Below are 26,984 nucleotides of genomic sequence, written 5' to 3' on the forward strand. Positions count from 1 at the left end.
ATATATTTTTATATAATATATATATATATATATATATATATATATATATAAATAAATGTTTGTCCATAAGTGAGAGCCTTATGAAACCTTATGAAGGCCTCAAGCCTAATTAAACTTGAATTTAATAAATAAAACGCCATATTTACACACATGTAAATGGCAAACCTGTCAAACCAAAAGGAAAACATGTTGTTAATCGTCTCCTCAACCAAAAATACATTAAAATGTCGATATCGTGAAACACAAAACCACACAAACCATACCGAGTACAAAATGGCGGGAACGCACTCTTCTTCTTCTCCATCAGGTACTTCTTCTTCTTCATGCAATCATTCACTTCCTGTGAAACGGTATCGATTTCAAATTCCATCGAACTGTATCGTTGATACACATATAAATTTAACACATTCACGTGGTTTCACACTTTTGACTTCGTGGAGCCCAAATCTTTTGTGGGGGAAAAAAATAAAATAAACGGAATACGGCTTCTTCTTCTTCATAAAAATCGCGTGCACCACGTGGGATATCTTTTGAGTGATTCTTCACCATTGAATGATAGTGCAAAACCAAACAAATATATATATATATATATATATATATATATATATATATATATATATATATATATATATATATATATATAAAACAGGATTTCTCAAACATTAACTGGGCCGACACAGGTCGCACGAGGACTCACGGAGAGCAACACCAGAATAATTTCCCGCCACATGTACCACTCACGAGACACACAAGAAGCATGTTACACCGTCCAACAGTAACAAGATCATTCTGCAGTGATTGAGAAAAAAAACAACCAGACGCAACATTTCACACACAGAACCCGAAGTCGAACCCAAACTCTTTGACACGTTAATTTCATACACTTGGAAAGTTTGAATGAAGCTGAAACGTCACCGATAAATTCCTCTAAATGTGAACATAATTATATATATATATATATATATATGTATGTATATATATATATATGTATATAAATATATATATATATATATATATGTATATATATATATATATATATATATATATATATATATATATATATATATATATATATATATATATATATATATATATATATATAAAATATCAACATATATATATATATATATACATATATACATATATATATATATATATATATATATATATATATATATATATATATATATATCTTCTTCTTCTTCTTCTTCCTTCGGCTGCTCCCGTTAGGGGTCGCCACAGCGGATCATCCGTATGATCCGCATAGTGATTTGGCACATGTTTTACGCCGGATGCCCTTCCTGACGCAACCCTGGTCGCCTCGGACCACACAGGGATATATATATATATATATATATATATATATATATATATATATATATATATATATATATATATATATATATTGTTGCGGATTCGCGCCCGCCGGCGTGCAGACGGCCACGTAACTCGAATCGCGGCACGTCGCCCACCGGACGGACAATCCAGTCGTGACCCTCTCGGACTAACGCCGGGAACCAGTCACGGGTGGACCTTTCGGTCTCACCGCGATCGTGCCAATCGGCCCCCGCGTGGGATAGGGTTGCTCGCCAAATTCGACCTACCTAAGTACCCACACGGAGGGTAGACCGGGCGATCGCACCTCGCCGCAGGTCGACTTCGGATACGGGCCACTTTAAGCGACCCGTTCCGTACTATCGGGATAACCGAGCGGTGTTATTCGTCGGCCTCGACGGTTCGATTAATTATCGGGCGTTTTAGCCCACGACCAACCCTTTACGTGAAGCAAGATGGAGATTCAATAGAGGAAAAGACGAAGCGAAGCGGGAAAACAGTTCAACAATAAGCACATTTATTTCGCGATGAACGGAAAGCACACATATACAATTACACCAAAAGCACATGTAAAAGAAGAAGACAATGCAATATTACACAAAAAGCAAATGCAACAATGCAGATCTAACCGACTACCGGGCACACGGCAACACTTATACAATTTTACTTCACAGACGGCGCCGACAACACATATTTCCAAAGCAAAAGAAAAGAGAACCACCCTCCAGGATGAGGGGGGTAGACGGGCCTGGGGCCGAGACCGTGTCGGGCCTACCCGTCTGATGATGTGACGCAGAGCGGCGGTGGCGCCTCAACTCCGCGGGCCTCGCGGACAGTGTCTGGTAGGGGGTGGGAAGGGGGCCCCCTTTGTCGCACTATCTCAGCGCGGGGGGAAACAGGAGGGGGTTGCTGATGCTCGGGGGAAGGAGGATATCACCCTGTCTCGGGTCCCGCGGCGAGCGTCTCCTCCTCCACCTCGGTCGCGTTGCTGGCCTCTCCCTGTGCAGCTCCCGGCACCGACGCGAGCACCCCCTCGTCCGCCTTCGCCACCGTCACCTCTCCACAGCTCCGTCCTCTTCACTCTGACTAGTACCACTTCTTTCCAGCTCCACCGACGACTCTCTTGAACTCCGCACACTCAACTCTACTGACGAACGCAGCCGTTTATATAAGCCCCGTGGCTTCGCTCTTTCACCCTTGACCCTCTGCCTCCGACCCTTCACCTCTCTTGCTGGCTCCCCATTGGCCCGAGGAAAAGTGGGCGTGAATGCTTTTTGATCCATGAATTTGCATATAGCAACTGCCCTCCAACGCCCTGGAGGCGGGGCCAAATCGCCCCTCGCTCACCGATTGGACGGAACAAAAGTGGGCGTGAGTCGTTTTTGATCCGTTTTCTGCGGAAAGTCCGTGATGTTTTTGAACACGCTGCTCGGTGCGCGCCCTACACGAATCCAGCATCGGTGCCCACAAGTGGCGCGAGATGGTGTGGATGCGATGGTGGTGAGTTGTGACGGTAAAGGTCGTGGCGGTTGTGGTGAAGCGGAGTTGTGGTTGGTGGTTGTTGTTGTGAAGCGGCGTTGTGGTTGGTGGTTGTTGTTGTGAAGCGGCGTTGTGGTTGGTGGTTGTTGTTGTGAAGCGGCGTTGTGGTTGGTGGTTGTTGTGTGATGGCTGTTGAGACGTGGTTGGTGGTGGTAATAATGGCGGCTGGTCCAAAATAAAGATAGTAAAAGAAAAACGGCTATCCTGAAGAGTCGCAGCCCGAGTGAATGACATTTATTCCCTCTAGACAACGGGTTCGGGCCTAACTACACATATACTTACCGAGATATCTCACCGAAGGGACCTGAATGGTGGTTTGTGAATTTCGTCAACCACAACAATATATATACATTTTCAGTGCTTTGTATATATATATATATATATATATATATATATATATATATATATATATATATATATATATACATATATATACATATACATATATACATTGTCAGTGCTTTGGTTTCAAAATGTCGTCTGACCTGAGGATTTTCGGGAAGATAAAATGGACGCGTTTCCTCTTGTTTCATCCAAACACAAAGACGTACAAGGTTGAGTGGACACTCCGCATGAGCACAACAACGAGCTTGACGTCATGTTAACATGTCGTGTCACTGTGACTTGTAATAAACATTTTATTTATTGATTTATTTCTACAAATTCCTACTTTTCCTTTTCCACCGAAGGTAAACATCCTCTCCTGTGTTCCTTTAACCTTGTAAGAACTCAAGAAACGCCACACACACGGATAATAAGAACCTCTATCATGTGTGAACATTTCAGAAAGCTGATACTTTAAATTAAAACTTTATTCTCATGTTATGTTCCTGAGTTGAGGAATTAAACGACGTTTAACCAATTTTTGTCCTTTGTTTTCACTCTAATTGGTTTATTTTTGTCTGGTTTCAAACGTACGACCACTTCCTGAGCTCATCTCATTGATCCACACATGGTGATTTAAAAAAATAATTTTTGGTTGAATTCAATGCTCAAATGTGCAAATCCTCTTCGAATTTCAAGGCAATTGGATAAAAATTGAGGATTTTAGAAATCCCACCTGAGTTGTTGACCTTTGACCTGTGTTGACCTCAAAAACAATTGGTGGTTTAATTCAGTTTCCTGAAGTGAAAATTCTCTTCCAATTTCCAGTCAATCGGATGAAAATTGAGGATTTTGGGAAATTGCCCGATGTTGACCTCAAAAGAGTGAGCGCTGTGTCACGTGGTCACGTGACATGTGGTCAAGTTTCAATTTCCTCCGCTGAACGGTTTTCCTTGTACGATCTTAACAGAGAGCAGACACGTACGACATACGTACACAGACACACACGTACGACATTCTGATCGCTTTACCCTGCTTTTTGCATCATCAGCCCAGAGTAATGAGTACGTACAATTGTAGACGACTCATTTGATGCACAAATATATTGATCTACAAATGTGTTTCCATCAATGACAGATGGTGCTGCCCTCCGGTGGAAACCAAGCAGAATCCCATGATGTTTCAAACTTATTTGTGGATGATACGTGGACAGTTGAATAAGAGCAGGAAATAGTTTTTAAAAAAACAAACACTATGGCATTTAGATGGAATTTGTTTCCAAAGACATTAATGAGACGTATTGTCTGATGTACATTCCAAGGTCCAGTTGGTTTCAATGTTTATCCTTTGAGATTTGAGCGGACAAACCATCACGTGACACGTGCACAGAGAGACTGAACAGAGCAATACACACGTCACTTCCGGTTTCCAACTTCCGAGCACGTGGAGTCACGCACCGTGGACGGACAAGCAAGTTGGGGTTCGAGTTCGTTCTTTGTGTACCGAAATAGCCTCCTTACAACCACAACAAAACCATGCTTTATAAACTTGGCTCCTTCGCTCAGAGGTTAGAGTACTGGTCTTGTAAACCAGGGGACGCGAGTTCGAACCTCGCAGGAGCCTGAAATTTTATTTATTGGTGACGTCACGCAGCAGGAATGTGGAATGTCCCCATTTGTTAAATTTATTGATGGAATTCATTTTCTGTTTGTATTTTACGAGCAGGGGTGTCCGACCGCATCAAATGCTCGAGATCCGTCCAGAGAGACGGACCAGATCACATGTCTGCCATCGATGACCTCCGTCAGTTTCTGGAGCAGGAGAAGCAGCATGTCCAAGGTACAACGACCGTGTCTGAATCTAAATTTATGATCTGAGATCAGGAAGTTGGAGAAAAGGAAAGATTTGATATCAAGTGCAGGAACACATTCCACGAGCTTGTCTGTAATCGGAAAGCAAGCGAATCGGCCTGCGGTTACGAGGTTCCGTTTGTGTGTTGCAGCACTCAGAACGACTTCATTGGAGAACTCAAACACTTCTGATCCTTCGTTGTGCCCAAAAGGAAAGATCGTGCTGGAATACCGAAACACCACTCCAAACAACACAAAGTCTCCTCCTGTGATGGTCTTCAGAAAGCGGAATCTTTGAATAAGCGTTGTGGATCAATGTTTACTCAGAACGATCCATCGATGATCCTATCAATGGAAACACCTCGCATCCAACTCATACCAAGCTTTGAAGTGGATTGTTCAGGTGTGTTAAAACTCCTAAAGGAACCGAACCAGCACAAAGCGTGTCGACCAGATGAAACACCAGTGTGTGTAATGGAGGGATCTGCTGAATCATGAACACCGGCACTTACTGGGATCTACAGTCAGGAAAAAGAAGAGGAATTCCCAGCAATTTGGTTCCCTGCGAACATCCGCCCTGTCTTTAAAAAAGGAAACCCTTCACTCCCTTCTCAGCACACACCGATCTCATTTACATCATATCAATCTGCGGTAAAATTTTGGAGATAATTGTCCACAATATTATGGGCCATGTGGAGGAACATAAAATCCTGAAAACATGTATCATCGATTGTCATTCCAGATCCCCTGTCCAATGTCAAAGGTTGGAATTCCAGATCCTTCCATTACTCAAAGTTCACTGTGATATTCAAGATGGTGACTGTCATGGCCTTCTGTGGTTCGATCGTCGCCGAATCAACGACAGTGGGCTTATTAATTGTTATTCTTTCTTGTTGTGTTGTAAGTACTACCAGAGTTCCCGCTCGACGGGCGATCTTGTTCCAAGCATGCAACACGTTCTTCTCATGTATACCTTTATTTGGGCGGTGTATAGGTAACTGACATCTCTGTGTCGCGGAAAATAAATAACCTGGGTTTCGTGCATGAAGTCACAACATACCTGCTGTTTATCATTCAAAACACCTCATTGGACTGGAAAACGTTGAGACAGGAATCCTGGACTGTAAACGGTGAAGACTTGTAATACCAGCGAAATCCTGGAGAAGGCGCTGCACGATTCATGTGAACATAGAGAATTTGCGTCCCCCCACCACCACCCAAGACCACCGGAAAAGATAACAACTCCCCAGAACACGAATTGGGGACATGATGATCCTGTGTAGAAAGTCTGGATGTAATCGGCCCACAACTGTAAGAGGAGTAGTGCGACAAACAAACAAACACACAAACACTGATCCGTGAATTATCGTAAAGAAAAGGGAAGGAAGGGGGAAGTGATTGTGAATTTAACGTTCCATCTCGATTTACTTTTCACATTGTTCTCAACAAATGGGGACAGGAACAACGCAGGCATGATGGGCTGAATGGCCTTCTCATGCGCCAAAGTTCCCTGTGTATCTTTGTGTGATCTTGTTAAGAACAGGAAAAAAATGGGGAGGGGAGGACAGAGTTGGGATCAAAGGGTTTGAGGCTTCTCAGGGGGCTGGGTGGGAGGAGATGAGGACATTGGGTTGGGAGAGGGTTTGAGGATTTGAAGAAAGGGAGAGTGGAGTATAGAGTTTGGGTGTGGTGGCGGTGGGAGAAGAGAGAGAGAGAGAGGACAGAGTGGGCTGTTGTGCAAAATAACTCAATTTCCACTCCGGTTCAGCATACAAAAGAGAATCATTGATCTTGTACATCCGGTGGAAGAACATTCAATGATTCATTCACATGAACTTCACGAAGTAGAGCGAAAAGTGTAATCTCTTATATAGGAGCCAAGAAGGGTGGGAGAGAAGGAATAACACACTCATGGCAAAAGTTTGCAATGTTAGCTTTGAAGAAAGGATGATAACAAGTTTGGGGAGGAAAGGCAGAGAGAGGGTGGAGGGATCATGCAGATCACAAGGCCTTTGCCATCAAAAGCCAATCGAGTTATTCATTTTTCCGTCGACAGCAAGACGTTTTCTCCAGTAGCCTTCCGAAGTTATTTAATTTCTTCTGGACCAGTGATTTTCCACCAGAGGTAGATGTACCCCCTGGGGGTAAAAATATACATGGCAGGGGTTAAATATATCACACCGGAACATTAAGTCATGACGATTTTTTTTCGCAACTTCAGACAAAATAAATAACACCATTATCGTTGTGATGTGAAACAGACAACACATATTACATTATAACATACAGACTCTCACAAAGTCCATACAAATTGTTCTATCCAGACTCAAAAATCAATCCCCCCCCACCGCAATGTTCCACGAAATACATCAAACCGAGGGGGTAAATGACAGAGGAAGGGTTGAGAATCACTGTTCTCGGGAATGGGGGCACCTCTTCTTAGTAACCGGAAGCAAGGGAGTCCTTCTCTTGAGCAGCTGGGCAGTTCCATTTCAACATTGGAGATACTAGTCTTGGTTATATGTATTTCAGTGAGATAAAAGTACATAGGATTTAGAAAGATACAATTATACTTTTCTGGGATGTTCATCTATATCACTATGGAGGTCAAAAGACTGTCAGGGAAGGGGAGAATTTACTGACAGTCATTTGACTCCAGTACAAAAGTAAAGACCAAATTTAATACTGTGTTCAATCTTAAAAAGTACCAGCAACAACAAGTGAACATAATTGAGAATAAATCAATATAATTATTTTTTCTTCCACAGGGTCCTCTCGGTATTTTGGGTTCTCAAGGTATTTTAGGGTCTTCAAGGGTCACAAGGAATCACGAGGAAACACAAGGAGATTCGATGCGGGTGTGGAGGCCATTCGGCCTGCGTCACATCAACACCAAACCGATTCATCAACACAAGGTCAAACAAGAAAATGTAAAATGTTTTTTTTTGTGGTTTTTATTTATTTTTCCCTTCTTTTCAGGGGAGGGGGAATGTGCTTGGGAAAGGTGAATAGTGAACAGTTGTTAATGTTGTTAAAAACAAATAACCAGAGGTTTCAATTTTGGACTTGATCTCTTACTCCGACAACATGTACAACCACTTTATCAGCAACAATTATTTCCACATTGTAGAGCCGACCGTGAAAGCTTTTTGGCCCAATTATTTCGCAAAAAAAAAAACCTTCACCGTTCCCAAATGATCAAATAAATATTGCCCGAGATGAAGCTCTGCGGATGAAAAGGAAGTCACACAATTTTTTTTATTAATTTAATTTTACTTTATAAATCTGAGCATTTAATACCAAAGCTGCCATGGGGTATTCAAAACGCTTGAGAATGTCCTCAACATGAGTGTGCTGCTGAGGTTTTCCACCGCACTGACCGCACTGCTCCGGTTTGCTCATCTCACAACGCTTGAGTGCGACGCGAGCGCGCGAGTGGAACTTCAGGTGCTTTTCGAGCACGGATTTGCGACTGAAGACCTTGTCGCATCCCTTACATCCAAAAGACTTTTCATCGGAATGGCAACTTTGGTGAATGTCGAGGACAGCTTTCCGACAGAAGCTCTTTCCACATTGCTCACACTTGTACGGCTTTTCGCCCGAATGATACTGCATGTGCGTCATCAAGCCCTGCTTCTGATGGAACGCCTTACCGCATTGCAGACACGTCGCTGTGGAACCTTCGATGAGTTGTGAGCTGCCATTTCGTGAGAAATGACTTGCCACATTCTGTGCACCGGAACGGACGTTCAGAGTTGTGCCATTTCTGGTGAGCCACCAGTCCTGACTTTTGGTGGAAGACCTTTCCGCATTCACTACATTCATGCGTCCTTTCCTTTGTGTGACACTTGGAGTGCGTGGTTCAGGTAGATTTATCGAAGAAAGACTTGCCGCATTCTGTACACGTGTGTGGCCTGGCACGACCCTCTCCTGCGTGACGACGGAGATGCTTTTTAAGATTTGATCTGTCCATGAAACATTGATCACACACCCCACACTTGAAGGGCCTTTCACCTGTGTGACTCCTTCGATGAGCTGTAAGGTGGGATTTTTCTCTGTAAGATTTCCCACATTCAAAGCACTTGTGAGGTCTCTCGTTGTTATGGCATCTGAGATGGACTAACAGACTAGATTTGTGCGTGAAGGCCTTTCCACACTCCTTGCACTTAAAGGACGGAATACCTGTGTGACAATGCAAATGATATTTCAGGCTGGATTTATGCATGAAGGTGTTACCGCACTGCGAACACTCAAAAAGCCTTTCACCGATGTGGCCCAGGAGGTGCGTGAACAAGCGAGATTTGTCCCTGCACATCTTACCACATGCTTTGCACTCACAACGATGACAGTCCACTCCATCCTCCAAAGCCACTACAACAGTCTGCACTGGCTTCATCTCTCCAGGCTTGCAGTCAGGGTTACAGCTCTGCACCTCGTCAGCAGCAGTTCGCGCCTTCTCGAGGAAGGAGCTTGCAACACTTCCTTGGATGGACAATTGCACTTCTGACTCTGCGAAAGAGAAAAGATACACACACAAACAGCCGAGCATCACACTGCAAGAGAGAGAGAGAAAAAAGAAATGTGCTGCTGTCAGAGAACATCAAAGAAAGGAGGGTAAGAGAGTGCAAGAGGAAGAGCAGGTTGGCTATCAAAGTACTCACGATTGAGATACCTGTCTCGCCTGGGTTCAACCTCAACCTCAACCGAGGTCAGGACTCACCAAAAAAAACTGCTGCTCTTCATGCATATGGAGAGCACGGAGGGGGCGGATGCAACTCATAACGTACCGTTCTCTGGATCGGGGCTAAAGCCGGCGATTCCACATGATAAATAAATAACATCATGAAGATTAGTGTCAATCTGCATCGGCAGACAGTGGATGGAATAAACATCGACGGAGCTGAGCACCGTGGGACGCAAGGAGCGTCCACCCCCACGGTGGTTTGTAATGGACTCGGTCTCCCAAAGCGGGCAATTCGAGACCACCGCGGATTACCTTTCAAGACAATGAGCGGAGACATTAGGCCCACACGACCACCGCGTTGTGGTGATGCTTAATCAATTTGCCTGCGCGGTGGTTTCACTTTCTCTTCCCTCCATTGCCTCAAGATGGCAACGCATCCTCACCTTGGGTGCTCTTTGCTCAAAGTTTGGACTGACGACGACATATCGAGTCGTGTTACTAATTATCAATATTTTATTACTACTTGGTGAGATGAAGTGAGACGAGCTTTCAAGTGACGTCAAAACTTTTGGTACTCTCTGATATAATTAATCCCACTGTGCCGTCTCCGAACAGTCTTGTGTTTGACTTGACGTTTTCTCATTCATAATTTATTTCTTCATGTATCTCACCGGTTTGAAAACCACTTGTCATGTCTGGAGCCTCTTGGTTGATTTCTGACCGGGCCATGACCTCAACATCCTTGCTCAACTCGTGGTTCTGAGCATGTTCACCTGCAGAACAAAGAATAACGAGATCAGTCCGCAGGTTTCATGCAAACATGTGAGAAAGCAATGGAGGATTTGATCAAAACGACAAAAAACAAACACGTGAGATGAGATAAAACAGAGGGAACGAGGGATTTCATAGAACACTTAACGGCACGCGCCCTCTTGACACACACAGACGTGAGCGGCGAATCTGATTGGTCGTGGTGACGTGAAATGCCGTGATATTTTGTCCAAGTACTGCCAAACCTGAAGGGTTTTGAAAGTGTCAAAAAGGCGATTTGTGTTCTCGTCTTCAATTATAGAATTAAATTTAAAATAAAACAAATATTTTTAAGATTGAGGAAAAAAAAACAACAAACAACAACAAATTCCAGAAGTTTAATGCTGTTGATGCATTTCGTGCATCTTCAACACCACTTCATTGATCATGTGACATCAGTTCTTTGTACCCGTTGTTTGTGTCCTTTATGACGTCCTTAAAGACAGTAAGTTTACTGTTTCGAATGATTTTCAAATTCTGCCAAACAGACAGAATAAAAAGAATGATCTCACTCCTCCGCGCACGCGTGTGATTGGGACAAAGTCAGACAAAGTTCCGATAAAGTCCGCGTTCGTTTTCGAAATAGAACATTCGACTGAAATCGGGTCGTTCCTCGATCATAAACTGACGATTGTCGACACAAGGACGGACGGACAGACGGAATTCAACCGATTGTTTAACCCCCTCTTTTCGCTTCATGCCCGTGGGGTAATCATCAGCGCAAACTTGTGTCAAAGGAACAAGTCTATTGTTTGACAAACAAAGGAGTTTCTCAGAGTAGATGGGAGTGAAGAGATAGGGACGAGGAGGCTGTCATTGGCTGTCTGGGGGGGGGGGAGGAAGGGAAGGGGACGATCAAACATTCTGCCACTTGATGTATACGTAATAAATAGACGTCTCCTCACATGAAGGTATACGGGAGCATTTTCCACTTCAGGTGATCTTGTTAAAGGACGTCGTGCTGGCTCGTTATACCCCGTCTAAAGGAAGGGTTTAGTCCTCTCCGTGAAGGACGGCCATTTTTAAAGGACGAACAAACATTGTGCTTGCGTGTTGTATGATGGAGTGATCAATGTGACATGAACCACGTGTCCACACTCATGTCGTTTTGTTATTCTCCAGTGAAATATACAAATTATAAACAGTACAACGAAGAGTGAGTGACGTTTCCTTCGGGCGAGATTATTTATTTATTTATTTATCTACGGTTTCCAAGGCACGTGGAAAACCTGTCACAAGTCCTGGTCCCAGACGAGGCCAAAAGTGGTGTCGAGCTTGGCTCAATCATATACTACTGCCACTACTACTACTATTTATTTGTTAATGGCCACAATGATTCCCACCTTCTTGTGGGGTCGGCTGGGGAAACCTCTTGAGCCAACTCTTTCACGAACCAGCTGGCCAGTCAAGTCGAGCACTGCGAATGTTTTCCGACTCCTCTCAGTGGATTGTTCACTACTCGAGGAAGGTTGGCCCCCTTATTAACCTCCGCCATCGAAGATCGGAGGTTACTCTTTTCACCCCTTTCTGTTTGTTTGTTGGTTTGTTTGTTTGTGAACAGTATTACGGAAAAACTCCTCGACGGATTTCGACGAAACTTGGAGGGGGGGTTAGGTCTGGTCCAAGGATCATTCCATTAGATTTTGGACTTGGTCCAAAATCCAATATGGCCGCTCTGGCGGCCAATTTGAAAAAATATTTGAATTTTTTTTTTTGCATTTCTACATGTGTTAAGTATTTCCAACCCCCCCCACCCCCAAAAAAAAATTGTTGGAGAAAAAAAAAATTTGCAACCTTTTTTTCAACAAAATTTCGATTTCTTTTTTTTGCATTTCTCCATGTTATAAGTGATTTCCAACAAAAAAACATGCCAAAATTATATTTGCGGCTGATTTTGGAACTTCAGGTGGATATACCCACGTAAAATCAATTTCAGTCTCAATGAATCCAGTTATGACGAATGAATTGAGTATCTTCTTCTTCTTCTTCTTTCGACTGCTCCCGTTAGGGGTCGCCACAGCGAATCATCCGCATGATCCGCATAGTGATTTGGCACATGTTTTACGCCGGATGCCCTTCCTGACGCAACCCTGGTCGCCTCTTACGACACAGGGATATGGTACACCTATTTTAACCGGGGTATACACCGGCCCAGTATACTGGTACTCACTTCGCCGACCTCGGAAGGATGACAGGCTGAGTCAACCCCCTGGTGTATTAATTCAGTGGTCCAACGGGGCTTGAACTCAGGACCTTTTGGATCCCAAGCCGCTGCCCTAACCACTGCGCCAACACCAGGCTCATGACGAATGAATTGAGTATGTAAAAGTTAAAAGTAAAAGGGAAAGTTGCAAACTATAACTCTGTGAGCACTGTTGACGTCAAATTGAATGAATAGGATATCAGGTTCACTTGAGTGACCTAGCAGTATTGGTGGCGGAGGTTTTGCACTCGACCGAGTGATCCCCTTCTAGTTCAGGTTGTTTCATTTCCTGCCTGATCACCCTCCGCTCTAACTCCATTGAGCACCACCGCGGTTGATGCTCACGGACTATGCAGGTAAAAAAAATCTCATTGGTTCCAAAGAAGAGACCTGGTACCAAAGGAATTAAGTCTCCATCTCAGATCCTTGGTCAGGGTCCAAGTCTCATGTCCGTAGAGCAAGACTGGAAGCACCAAGGACCTGAATACTCGGACTTTCGTCCTCCCGCACAGGTACCGGCAGCACCACACCCCATTCAGACATCAGGTACCTCAACGTAACACAATTACCAGGTCGAAGTCCCCGGGCTGATCAGTAGTGGGATAACGCCTGTGAATAGAGGGGACAGGCCTCCCCTCGAACCAAACAGCTAACCCGAACAACTAACCCAACCATTTTAGCCCACAAGATGGTCACGTGCCCCCCCCCTTTTTGACCAACAAATTATCAGATGAGATGAAAACATACCTGTATCTCGACACCTTTAACCTGAAAATACCTGTGTTCCAACGAGCTCGTCCTGAGTTGAGGTATTTATTTATTTATTTCTCTCTGCACATCGCTAGTTTAGTTTTTGGTTCACGACTCAGTAAGTGGCCACAATATTCGTTATTGGTGTCTGTCTGTCTGTTGGGTAGTCGATCTCGTCGAAAAAAAAAAAAATTCAAATTTTTTTTTTTGAAATTTGTTCTACCCTTATTATCAGTATTTCCGTCGATATGTTTGTTTGTCTCTCTGTCTGTCTGTCCCTCTGTTCGGTCCAGTGATCCGTTAATACAATGTCGATTTAGATGAAATTTGGTTGGTAGGTTCATACCATGACCTAGTTGGGTGCAAATGAGAGCCGTTGATTTGGACACCACCGTTGCCTTGTAACAGGACTTTGAAATTTTTGAAAAATCATAAAAAATTTATTTTTTCGAAAATCAAAAATCGGGCCACGAGCGACTGTGGACAGTACATTCAGCCATATTGTCAAAAATTTCCAGCCGGATCCTGTGAAAACTGTCGGAGAAGATAGATTTGAATGAACCCTGGTCGAAAACAATAAAAAAACGAAGTTCGTTATATCTCAGAGACTGAGTCAGATATACATGAAACTGGTATGGTAGGTTCATGGTATGTCCTAGTTATGTGTGAGAAAGAACCGTTGCTATGGACCCCTCCGTTGCCGAGCAACGGCCGAAAAACCTCTAAATGTGGGGGTATTTTAACGAAAAAACAATCTGCAGCATTAACCCTTGAAGCTGGAACCATGAATTTTCTTGTGCTTAATCCTCAAGTCATTCCCCATCGAACGGACCCATCGCGTCAGGTTCTATTGGGTAGGCGACTACCCATGTCCGCCTACCGGCTTGTCTGTCTGTCAGTCTGTCTGTCTGTCCCGAGCATAGCTCGGTGGGTTTTGATCCGAGCCCGATAAAATTTTGGTGGGAGGTTTATATCATGATCGAGTTGTGTTTTCCTGAGAATGGGCGTGCTGCGCCCATTATGGGCGGAGCCACGCCCCAAAAACATGTTTTTAGGGGGTAGCCGATTTCAATTTACATCTTCTCCTCGGGGGTTTGTCGAATCTGGCAGGGGTTTCGGTATTTGGTTAGCCCAATGGCACGTTTATAGCCCCACGGAGCTCAATTTATCATTTTCGTCCCAAGGTTAAGGTCACAAGGTCCAAAACTTAGAAAATTGCAAATTTTGACATAAAAATCATACGACCACCCAAACTTTGAGAGCTAGGATGACAATATTTTTTATGCATAATCTTGTGGTCATTCCCCACCTAAAGTCTTGAAACCATTTTGCTCTATCTCGATCACCTTGCCCGTGGTGCCCCCTTCAAGTTTGTTTTTACGCTGATTTCATCAAAGTATGGATAGTGCGAGGAGTGCGAAATGCCATATAGCCTATATGACGTCATATTGTTCCTGTAATGTTCCAGAGGAAGTTTTGCACCAAAGCTCATAATCCTTGACCTTTGACGTTTAAAGTTCAAAAAGGTCAAATTTTCAAAGTTGTGGGGATCGAACCGGGTTTTCGACCTTCTTTGACGAACTAACTCCATTAAGCTATAGCACGTATCCTGTTTCCTTATTTTAATGTCCACAACATTGTTTTGTGACCTTTAAAGGTTATGCAAAGGTCAAAATTTTAAAGTTGTTGAACGAAACCGGGTTTTCGACATTTTGCAGCTCATAACCTGTCACTTGTACCACATCATGTTGATCATTTTTATAACTTGGTCAAAAATTATCACATTGTCTCATCCTTGACTTCTGAAACAATCTACATCTTCAAATACCGCTCGTGAACCATCGTCGTCTTCAGACTTGTCATTGTTTCAATTTGAATTTTAAACATTTGAATGAAAATGGCAAACAGAAAAAGGGAATATTTATAATTAATTTATAAAATCAATCAAAAATACAATGTCTTGAAACAAACTGATATTTTCCACCTTCACACCTGTCATCCATCCATCCAATCATGCATCTGAGCTGACATCCATCCATCTATCCAATCTGTCCCTCCATCAATCCATATAATAACCCCTCATCCATCAATCCATCTGTACATGTATCCATCTCAACAACAATCCATCCATCAAGCCATCAATACATGTATCTGAGCTAACAACCATCCATCCATCCATCCATCTTCCTTGTTTTTGTACACGGGATCGAAGTTCATGGAAGAGCGAGAGCAGAATGGAAAGAGGGGAAACCCCAACAGTGGGGTTGGAGTGAGAGTGAGATCAAGGGGGGGGGGTTTCAATACATGGGGATGAACAATGTGTACATAAGCTGAATGAAATGAGGGAGGAAGAGGAAGGGGGAAGTGGGGATCAAACAGAAAGGGAACAAAGCAACCCCCAAACTAACAAAGGAAAAGAGATGGAGGAGGAGGGAAAGGGGGGGGGGGAAATCACAACAACCTGGAAAAAGGAGTGAATGGGGTGGGGTCGATAGTGACGTCATCAGTTACCCGGCAATGCCAGGTAACCTTTGCTCGTGAACAATAAAAGTACAACATGAGGAATGAGTTTGTGGTTCAAACCTTCATATCGAGGGAACGAATCACGGACGAACTCGGACTCGGTGTTCCCGTTCACCGCAGAATCTGAAACACAAAACAATTCATGAAATAAAAACTTTCACGAACCACAAGGTGTCGGTTCGGAGTGAACGTCACGTACCGGGTCCCGGACTCCTGATCCTCGGGCGAACCGACCACGGACCCGCGGTCTGAGGGAGAACCTCCCGGACCAACCGCGCTTCCTCCAACGGAGCCGCTCGTGAATCCCGGGGTGTTCGCCTCGTGATCTTCACCGGGGATATCTCAGGTCATCGAGCACCGTACGGGACGGTAACAATATGGCGAAGCAAGGTCCCTCGAGAAGAATAAGAAGAAGAAGAAGAAGAAGAAGAAGAAGAAGAAGAAGAAGAAGAAGAAGAAGAAGAAGAAGAAGAAGAAGAAGAAGAAGAAGAAGAAGAAGAAGAAAAAAAAGAAGAAGAAAACCACGTGATCAAGATCCTTCTCAAGTCACACACAGTTTCTCGGCGGCAGATTCGCCACCGCACACCCACGTGACCAAGGAAATACTGAGGAAAGCTCCAACCCGTGACCGATGGGTATTTTTTTTAAGGATTCGCGAGTTGAGGCGAATATAATACAAATGGACAATGACAGGATGGAGTCTCTGAGTGGCTTTTACTTCATTGAGGAAACCACAAACCGGTGCGTGTTCAGTCAACATTATATTCACGTTTCGTCGTTTAAACGAGTTCTAATGATATGATTTGTAAAAATCTGAACATTCAGGCGGATTCGAGTTACGGTAAATAATATATTTGAAGAAGAAGAATCTCGCATGAAAAAGGATATTAAATAAATAAATAAATAACAAATGACGGGCGTTTAAATGATTTAATTTGATGAAGTTCCCCATTTTTTTGTTTTTCGTGTGAGAATTCCGGAGGATGAAATTCCTGGTGGAGAGAGAGAGAGAGAGAGAGAGAGAGAGAGAGAGAGAGAGAGAGAGAGAGAGAGAGAGAGAGAGAGAGAGAGAGAGAGAGAGAGAGAGAGAGAGAGAGGAGGAAAAATCGACCTGGGAGATGGATTTGGTGATGAAGGCCTCATGTTGAGCAGTCTGGAGGGACATCAAATCGGGAGAGAGAGAGAGAGACGTCTGAGTCCGGAGGAATTCGGAGGAGAAAATGTGGACGTGGCGGACGATGTTTTGGGAATGTTCGAATGAGTGGATGTGCCGAAAGGCAATGAAGACGCTTTGGGAGTGACGGGTGGTTGGTGGTTTGGGTGGAGGAGAGAGGGTCAGGTGTGTGACACAAACAAACAAACAAACAGAGAAGTTGGGAACTGAGAGAGTTGGTGCAGATGGAGCCAGGTAGTGTGAAATCTCAGGTGTAGCTTGGGGGGTGGGGGGGGGAGAAGCACATAAAGATCAGAGAGTCATGGGATCGACATGGCGGAAACCGCGAGGAAAGATCATCGTTGTGGAAAACCAAGAGAAAGGAGTTCTAGGTTCCGGAAAAAAATCTGCAGGTAATCCGCAGAGAATGAAGGGGAACAAACAGCGAGCGGTGAAGAGGTGGGAAGAAAGGTGGTGGAAGGAGATTTTCCCACAAACAAGAAAAGCAGATGGATTGTTGGAAGGAGAGACGAGGAAAGAAGTTGCTGACGAAACGAGAATCGGATGAAGAGTCCGTGGATACTACAGCCGGAGCAACAACAACATCGCCGGAAGAAGATGATGATGATGATGATGTTGTTGTGGTTTAAATGTGCGCAGGGTATTGTGTGACATCTCGGAAAGGTGGTGACGGCCTTGCTACCTGCTTTACCTTTTGTTGCCTGCCAAGCTTTCTTTCCTCCATTGTTAGTCCAAACCCTCTTCACCTTTTTCGGAGCGCCGCCTTCTCCACATCGTCACAAACTGGAGAGAACCTGTGCAAACCCTGCTGTCCGAGCGGTGAACCTGCATCGCGGGTTCATCGCCTTTTTGAGGAACGTCATCTACAAACAAAATAGAAATTGTGAAATCAACAAATTCATGGAACTTCCATGTTTGACCTGAATCCTGGTTTTTATACTCACAAAGCCGACATTGTATCATGGCCTTTCGAAGGCATCCGACACCCGTGGGCACACCTTGTCCCGGAAGTAGTGGATGTTTTCATCATAGAAGGTGGATGGAGCTCACACAGGAAGTCATCATCCAAAGAGTAGTGTTCGTCATCAACGTTTCTCCCGTGGTGCTCTTTAATACTGATATCCTTGACGTGTGATCGCCACCATCTTGTGAATCCAATCATCTCTGAATATTAATGTCAAGAGACTTTAGTGTTCGTGTTCACCACAAAAGACATTGCCTTCACTTTTCCACCATGGTGTCATCTCACTCTCCACCATCTTTATTTTCATCGTTGGCATGAAAGGAGGAAACATTTGATTACTGATGCAGGTTACCAACACCTCAACATTTATCAACACGCGTACCTGTCTTTCCCTTTCGTAAACTAAACTCCACATCGCATTGGAACCCGTTTTGAAAAACATGACAATGTGCATGAAATAACCGTTCAGTACCCACAGGGAGATTCAAGGAGAAACTCCACTTTTTGTTCTCGATAATCGTAAAGGAATGACATACCACTGAAGACTTGTAGGGTAATTCATGACATCCTGGACCTGCCAACTTCTCTGTGAATTTATGTCTTCGTTGTATGAAGCATTCTGGGTATTACCACGAAGGCAAAGAACGGTGTATAACCCCAACAGCTCGCTCCTGCAAGCCAAAGAGACACCCTGCCCGCACCACAGCCACGTCCTCTCCTCTCGTACGGACCAGATGCCAGGAATGGGACGGGCCATTTTGCTGCCAGAGCATCTGGGACGTGAATCATCATGCGGTGCTCAACCGGACGCAGCACAGTGTTTCTGTCTTGTTCTTCCTCTTTGTCTCTCTGTCGTGGTGAGTCTGATGGCCTTAAGGACGAAGTTCATACTCCGTCATCCTGAGTGAGTGGTTCGTGCTCTGTCATCCTGAGTGAGTGGTTCAAAAGTCCAGGTGAGCTGAAAATTGTCGCAATAAAAGAGGAAATGCACCTGAAAATCTGCGGCTGAGAAGGAAGTTGAGCGTTTGTGTTTGGCAGAAGACGTCCGGCCAGGGTATCCCCGTTGGAACACCACACATCCGTCAGTTGCGGTGACCCAGTCCTGCAGGGAGGGACTCGCCTCGAAATTGGGGGCCGAGGGTCGTCCCTCCAGCGTGTCAAATTGATGGGTCCACCATGAAATAGTCGCACCCCGGGGTTTGAGCAAAGGACCTCCTGTTCGTTCCTTCCGCTCACGACGGTCTAACTCGAACATCCGTAAAAGCCCAAGCAGTCCATCGAGTAGAACTGAAGGGGCAGCCAGGTCATACCAAAATCTGAGGACCTGTAGATCCTACTACTATCCTAAAGAAATGGAGACTCACGGAGAAGAGAAGGCAAATTGTTTCAGATCAACTGCCTCACTACCACGAGATTCAGTGTTTCCATGAGTCGGAAGAAGGGTCGGATAACTGAAGACAAGAGGGAATGAACCTGTGCAAGAGAGAGAGAGAGAGAGAGAGAGAGAGAGAGAGAGAGAGAGAGAGAGAGAGAGAGAGAGAGAGAGAGAGAGAGAGAGAGAGAGAGAGAGAGAGAGAGAGAGAGAGAGAGAGAGAGAGAGAGAGAGAGAGAGAGAGAGAGAGAGAGAGAGAGAGAGAGAGAGAGAGAGAGAGAGAGAGAGAGAGAGAGAGAGAGAGAGAGAGAGACAGAGAGAGAGAGAGAGAGAGAGAGAGAGAGAGAGAGAGAGAGAGAGAGAGAGAGAGAGAGAGAGAGAGAGAGAGAGAGAGAGAGAGAGAGAGAGAGAGAGAGAGAGAGAGAGAGAGAGAGAGAGAGAGAGAGAGAGAGAGAGAGAGAGAGAGAGAGAGAGAGAGAGAGAGAGAGAGAGAGAGAGAGAGAGAGAGAGAGAGAGAGAGAGAGAGAGAGAGAGAGAGAGAGAGAGAGAGAGAGAGAGAGAGAGAGAGAGAGAGAGAGAGAGAGAGAGAGAGAGAGAGAGAGAGAGAGAGAGAGAGAGAGAGAGAGAGAGAGAGAGAGAGAGAGAGAGAGAGAGAGAGAGAGAGAGAGAGAGAGAGAGAGAGAGAGAGAGAGAGAGAGAGAGAGAGAGAGAGAGAGAGAGAGAGAGAGAGAGAGAGAGAGAGAGAGAGAGAGAGAGAGAGAGAGAGAGAGAGAGAGAGAGAGAGAGAGAGAGAGAGAGAGAGAGAGAGAGAGAGAGAGAGAGAGAGAGAGAGAGAGAGAGAGAGAGAGAGAGAGAGAGAGAGAGAGAGAGAGAGAGAGAGAGAGAGAGAGAGAGAGAGAGAGAGAGAGAGAGAGAGAGAGAGAGAGAGAGAGAGAGAGAGAGAGAGAGAGAGAGAGAGAGAGAGAGAGAGAGAGAGAGAGAGAGAGAGAGAGAGAGAGAGAGAGAGAGAGAGAGAGAGAGAGAGAGAGAGAGAGAGAGAGAGAGAGAGAGAGAGAGAGAGAGAGAGAGAGAGAGAGAGAGAGAGAGAGAGAGAGAGAGAGAGAGAGAGAGAGAGAGAGAGAGAGAGAGAGAGAGAGAGAGAGAGAGAGAGAGAGAGAGAGAGAGAGAGAGAGAGAGAGAGAGAGAGAGAGAGAGAGAGAGAGAGAGAGAGAGAGAGAGAGAGAGAGAGAGAGAGAGAGAGAGAGAGAGAGAGAGAGAGAGAGAGAGAGAGAGAGAGAGAGAGAGAGAGAGAGAGAGAGAGAGAGAGAGAGAGAGAGAGAGAGAGAGAGAGAGAGAGAGAGAGAGAGAGAGAGAGAGAGAGAGAGAGAGAGAGAGAGAGAGAGAGAGAGAGAGAGAGAGAGAGAGAGAGAGAGAGAGAGAGAGAGAGAGAGAGAGAGAGAGAGAGAGAGAGAGAGAGAGAGAGAGAGAGAGAGAGAGAGAGAGAGAGAGAGAGAAAGAGACAGAGAGAGCGATAATAAATTATTTAAATAATCTTCCTGAATGACTCCTTGGGGGTTCATATAGATTCCCAGTAACACTCGATGGAGTTTATAAATAAATTCGATGTTTGTGATTCGATGTTACATCTGGTTCCACGGTTTACCTTGAAGTGACCTTGTGATAAGTTGTTTTATGTTTTTTTTTCCGAAATGTTCTTTCAAATCGTTCGCTCGGCCTTGAAGGACGAGACTGGCAGGGAAAGAAGAAGAGGAAGAAGCGCTCTCGCCGACAAGGGCGGTGAATGACCCCAGAGTCAGAGAGCTCGTGCAGCCTGCGGGTCACGTGACAGCCCCTGGAGACGAGTGACAGGAACGTGGTTGCTATGGAAATGCACATTAATATTGAAGGCCCCGTGAATACAGGGACGGTGTTTATTTCGATGAAAAACACATTTATAACGGATTATTCTCCACACACTGTATTCATACAAGAACGGAACGTTGTTATCGTTGTATAATGAGTATGGACTTTTGTGTTTAATGACAACACTATAACTATAAATATGTCTGGTGTTGGCTCGGTGGTTTGGGTGGTGGGATTCTTGGGATTCCAGCGTCCTGAGCTCAAATCTCGATCACCCGTTGAATTAATACCAGGTGGGGTTGACTCAGCTTGCCATTCGGACCTTCTGAGGTCGGCAAAATGAGTACCAGCTTGATGGGATGATTGAGCCCTTCGAGCGTCCCGTGTCGGAGTGGTGCCCCGTCCAGGAGTGTGCCCAATGGTCCGGGAGAGTGTTTCGGCAGCAGGTGCCGTGGGTCAAATCCAAACCATCGTTCCTTATGTCATGTGCCCCCCAATGTTGATTGTATGTACAAAGTTTCATGAAAGACGGCTCTGATCTCATGTCCGACATTGAGGACCTCCATCTATTGTTTGGTGAGCACAAGCAGCACGTCCAAGGTGGAGTGACCTGGTCTGAAACCAAATTGATGATCTGAGATGAAGCTGTTGAAAAAAAATGGAAGGATTTCATGTCAACTGCGATGATGGATTCGATGACCATGCTGATGATTGGAAGTAAGCTGATAGGTCAGCAGTTGAGGGGATCAGTGTTTGCACCCTTTTGTATGGCAGTGATGTTGTCGGATTTCCAAGGAGATTGAAGAAAACCGAGCGCAAATGACAGGGCGAGGATGTGCAAGAGCAGCAGAGCAGGTTTTTAGGACATGTGAGCTGATGCCGTCCGGTCCAGTCGCAGAGTCAGAGTTGAGGATTGAAAGAACCTTCTCCACCTTCTCAGGTGCAAAAGACACAGAGTCCATGAGGAGTTGGATACGACAGGGAAGGGTGGGTACTGAGAGTGTGGGGATGGGGGACACAAGATTTGGAAACAAAAACAGAATTGAGTCATTCAGCCTTCTCACAAGCGGAGTCGGCTCGGGTGACATTTGAAGAGAGGGGAGGGATGGAAGGGGAGCATCCACCAGAGAAAGACTGAACACGGCACCACCAGGTTTTGCAGGAGGGACACAAGTTTGAAAGTTCATTCTTGAGGTTGAACAGATGTTATTTTCTGGCTCTCTTGAGAGTGAAGAAACTTGTTGTGGACTTTTTGGAAAGATCTGACAATGCCTTCGATCAGATTTGCCTTCCATGAAGAGAAGGCAAATTGTTTCAGATCAACTGCCTCACCACCACAAGATTCAGTGTACCCATGAGTCGGAAGAAGGGAAGGATAACTGAAGACAAGAGGGAATGAACCTGTGCAAGAGAGAGAGAGAGGGAGCAGGTTTCTGTGGAAGAATTCCCAGGCTGAGTTAACATCAGTGGCAGTAGATATTGGAGACCAGTCCTGAAGAGAGATGGCTGCTTGCAGTCCCCTGCCAACCTGCTTCAATGAAATGCCAGACTCGCTGGCGTTGAGGCAGCTCTCTGAGAATCGCCACAGAGATGTTGACTTTCATAAGCTCATGATCAGATGAACCAATTGGAGCAGAGGGAGAGCAGGAGACATTTGCAGGGAAGTTATTCATCACTAAGTCCAGAAGGGAGGATTTGCCATTGGGAGAAATCTGGGTTGGGAATTTCACAGATTGAGTCAGTCCTGTGAAGTCACAGAAGTCCTTTGCTGACGTGCCATGGCTGGTGAGAGAGGTACACCAACATCCAGCCAAGTAACATGGTGACAATTGAAATCGCCACATATTAGGAAGAGAGAGTTGGGATGACAGGTTAAAATTGTGTCCACGTTGTCTGAGAGAGATGTAGAAAGAGTCGGCACTATTAGGACAGTACAACACACAGACGAACGAGGTGGGAGAGGAGGGGAATTTGTAGCCAAAGGTACTCCTGGGGTTTGGGAGGTGTAAATGCAGTATAAGGAGAGTGACAAATGGAGTTCTTGGTGAACTGTGCGAGTCTGCCACCAGAACGGGCTTCAGGTCAATCAAATCTGAGGAGACGATAGCCAGGATGAGAGGGGGTGTGATGGGGAGAGATGGGAGAAGGCGGGAAGATGGGAGGGGACAAGAGATCGGGGGAAGAGGAGGGGAAGGTGGGAGGAGGCGGGACAAATGGGAAGATGGCAATGCCACGACGAAGAGACTGATGGTAGGGGGTAGGACGAAGGGGAAGATGGGAGGGGGTGGGATGAAGAGGATGCTGTTAGGGGTGGAATGAGGTGCAAGCTGAGAGGGGCAGGACGAAGGAGAAACCGAGAAGGGGTAGGATGAGTGGGAAGTTGAGAGGGAGCAGGAGAGCGGGAAGTCAAGAGGTTTCAATCATTTTATTGCAATACCATTGATTAGGTACACATCAAATTGGAACCCTTTGCAATATTTTAAGACTAAAACTGGATTGATCTACTCTTAAAAAATACTTTTATTATTTTTTCGAAGAAATATGCCTTTATAAAAAAAAAAAAATCTTCAAAAAAACTGCAGCTTACCTTGGGGTCCTCAAAACCCCAGGTTATCTGTTAAGTGTTAACCCCCCGGGGATCTTTGCCTGGTCAAGGGTTAACCATGACCACCACCGCCGCGCCTCAGCACTTTGCGCCATTTCCTGTGTGTTTTATATTTGACGGCGATGGCCCCACTTCACACAGGATCAACAAAGGCTTCATTGGCTTGAGCTGTCACCTCCTGAACCAGAATGGGAGGACGGCTGACTGAACGACGACACAATGACTGGGAAATCTCAGGTACGAGAGGGCAGAAAGATCTGATACACTGAACCCAAAACATCTACCAAACTAAATGTGAGGGTGGTGGTTGGCAGCAAACTTGAAGACCTATGTTGGAGAGCACAAGACAACAGAATGTGGAAGATGATTCTACCTGGAAGAGAAAAATGGGAAAAAGATCGAAGGTGAACCTTCAGCTGCCTTTTCTTCATTGCACGTCCCGTGAGGCACTGGCGGCCCCTGGTGGCCTAAGGTGTGGCCCCTTTCGCAAAGCCAATAATACTCAAATGTCAAAATGAGTATGTGGGCCTAATCGAGCCATTTTGGAGTCGTGCACTCGGTATGGCGGCTCTCACACTGATGTCTCATCAGCAAAAGTGGCCCCCCTTGAAAAAATAATGAAGATCACTGCTTTCGCTTATCCATGGGAGGGTGAAATTGGTGGGAGCAGAGGGAGAAGGTCACATTGAAGAGATATTTTTCAGAGGGCCCCTGTCTGCATCATGACAGCCCTCAAATAAATATCTCGAAAAGAGCAGAAAAAGAAGAGCAGATAAGAAAGTAAGAGGTTTTGATGACTGGAGTTCTGGGTCAGCAGTCCTGGAGTCAGTCATTTATGGGAATCACCTGGAGAGAAGGGCAAGATTGCCAGACATTTGAGAGGGGAAAGAGGTCGTATTGAGGAGATATTTCTCCGAAGGCCATCAGCTTGCATCATGACGGTCCTCAAAGCACTATCTGGAAAAGAACAGACAGGAAAGTAAGAAGTTTTTATTCTCGGCATTCTCCGTCAGCAGTATGGAGACAATTATTGGAAGGACCTGGGAAGTAAGGAGAGATTGTGAGACATTTCTACACCTGGAGAGAGAAGCTTACACACTGGAGGGGGTTTTCCGTTTAGAAGGGGACAGATGTGGGGCAGTTCTGGGAAGGAACGAGTTTAGGGTTTGGGTTCAGATTCGGATCAGGTGCCAAAACGTACCTAAGAATTTCACTGCAGTCATCATGACATGCTGTTTGGGGTCTGAAGTTCAGTCAAAATTTTTGGAACCCAAAATATTTTCTGTCAACTCAGCGGCTTTTCTTGGGAATCCAACTCCCGTTGTACTTTCTTCATCTTCTTCTTGTTCACCCACTGTGTATATCTTCTCTGCTGTAAACATGAGCCCAATTTTATTTTGTTTCAACGGTCCCGGGTTGTGAAGAGGTCTATTCTTTCCAGGTAACAGTGCAACGTTTTTTGGTTGATGGTTTGGAGGGAGTCATCACCCCCCACCCCTCCCCCTTGGTATCTTCAATAGGATACAAGATCTTACATTTGGGGGGCTTTTCGTGTTCGTAGTTTTGGAAGGAGTCATCATGTCCCCTGGTATCTTCACTGGTACACGACATCTTCCACTTGGGGGGCTTTTCGTGTTGGTCGTTTTGGAAGGAGTCATAATGTCCCCTGGTATCTTAACTGGTAGACGACATCTTCTCCTTGGAGGGCTTTTGCTGTTGGTGGTTTTGGAAGGAGTCATCACGTCCCCTGGTATCTTCACTGGAATACGACATCTTCTCCTTGGAGGGCTTTTCGTGTTGGTGGTTTTGGAAGTAGTCATCACCCCCCTTGGTTTCCTTACCGGTGCACAAGATCTTTTCACCGATACTTTGCAAAAGATTTGATTGTTTTGAAGGGACTCTCTCGGGATCTCAACTGAAGAAGAGATGTCGCTTTGTTCCAATACATTTTGTGATACCAGTAATGCCAGATGGTTGTCAGCATCAGAATGTCTCTGTGGATGAGGGACCGAGGAAGAAATTTTATCTGTCGGGATGTCTTTCGTTGGTCCAGGTGGGCTCAGAGCATTCTTGTAGGCGAACTGTCCAAGTTCACACTGTGCAGGTACCGATTCAATCATACACCGCCGGGTGTTTATACGTCGGGATGCATGAACCGTGATGACCACTTGCTGATTGTTCAGCAATCGAGACATCAAATTGAGGATGGTACAAAACTCCAGATCTTCCTTTTCCATTCCATGAGACCAAAGAGACACATTCTCCCTGGCCACTGTTCTGATTTCATGTGATCTGAAATCATTCTGCATCCCTGTGAATAAAACATCACCACTCAGCCACATGTCCATCTGATTCCGCAGAGCTGATGATAGCGATGTGTGATACTGTTGCAATTCATTGATCGGCACAACAGCACCCACGACCGGGACCCCATCGTTCCGTCTCCCGGTGATTCTGCTTTTCTTCGTTTTGTGTTTCTTCATACAGCCTGTGAATGAGTGAACAAAATCATCGTGAGATGGAGTTACAATTCCTAAAATTAATTTTATCTATTGTATATTATAAGTGGTACTTTCCTGCAATGTTCCGAATCTCAATTCCAGAAGCTTTAACTTACAGCACTTGTTGCAATGTCGTTGACTCCGGGAGCAATTTCTGATCTGTAGCACAAAGAGCATCAAACGACACATCTTACAAACAATGCATCCTCGTGTCTTGCGATATGATTGTCGCATTGTTGTTCTCGGATATTTTTTTAATTTCTCAATCCTAAATAAAACTCTGTTTGGGATTACATTTTATCACTCGGACCTTTTCACCCAAAATCTACCCCAGAATGGTCTATCTCTATAACAACGACATTGTGAACCATATCCCGTGAGCTCGTATCACTTGCACACCTGGATGATGAGGTTGATGCACACAACAATTATCACGAAGATTTGGCAATTCGTGATGATTTCCCTCTTTCGCTGTTGAGCGGCGGCATGGTTGAAGTACTTGTTCCAG

General features: G+C 45.0%; 3 protein-coding genes and 1 non-coding gene across 15 annotated transcripts in view; 2 read left to right on the forward strand and 2 right to left on the reverse strand.

Moving 5' to 3' along the window:
- Positions 1–9,384, reverse strand: part of LOC147008148 (nidogen-2-like) — a 57,361-nt gene extending 47,977 nt beyond the window's left edge. For 5 of the 9 annotated variants that reach the window (XM_085865351.1, XM_085865349.1, XM_085865353.1 and 2 more), the window contains exons 1-2: positions 9,369–9,384; positions 264–340 (exon numbers count right to left, since the gene is read on the reverse strand). The gene's annotated coding sequence lies outside the window, so the exon portion shown is untranslated. Of the gene's footprint in view, positions 1–263; positions 341–9,368 lie in introns of those variants that run through there. The other 4 variants (XM_085865359.1, XM_085865358.1, XM_085865357.1 and 1 more) reach the window with 2 other exon arrangements.
- Positions 1–16,438, reverse strand: part of LOC147008146 (uncharacterized) — a 90,754-nt gene extending 74,316 nt beyond the window's left edge. Inside the window, 5 exon segments of the mRNA XM_085865641.1 lie at positions 8,325–8,912; positions 8,914–9,557; positions 10,404–10,505; positions 16,079–16,141; positions 16,218–16,438. Of these exon segments, the coding sequence (XP_085721767.1) occupies positions 8,325–8,912; positions 8,914–9,557; positions 10,404–10,461 (1,290 nt within the window). The 5' untranslated portion in view covers positions 10,462–10,505; positions 16,079–16,141; positions 16,218–16,438.
- Positions 4,749–4,821, forward strand: TRNAT-UGU (transfer RNA threonine (anticodon UGU)). The gene has a single exon. It is a non-coding gene; the product is annotated as a tRNA-Thr (tRNA).
- A 185-nt stretch (positions 16,439–16,623) lies between the features above and the next one.
- LOC147008150 (cation channel sperm-associated protein 3-like) overlaps positions 16,624–26,984 on the forward strand; it is a 41,828-nt gene continuing 31,467 nt past the window's right edge. For all 4 annotated transcript variants that reach the window (XM_085865461.1, XM_085865462.1, XM_085865463.1 and 1 more), the window contains exon 1: positions 16,624–16,759. In XM_085865461.1, coding sequence (XP_085721587.1) covers positions 16,650–16,759 — 110 coding nt within the window. In that variant the 5' untranslated portion in view covers positions 16,624–16,649. The remainder of the gene's footprint in view (positions 16,760–26,984) is intronic.

The sequence above is a fragment of the Eptatretus burgeri genome, chromosome 21 (genome assembly GCF_056783735.1).
Source record: "Eptatretus burgeri isolate ZD-2024b chromosome 21, Ebu_testis_v1, whole genome shotgun sequence".
In the NCBI taxonomy this organism is placed as follows: domain Eukaryota; kingdom Metazoa; phylum Chordata; class Myxini; order Myxiniformes; family Myxinidae; genus Eptatretus; species Eptatretus burgeri.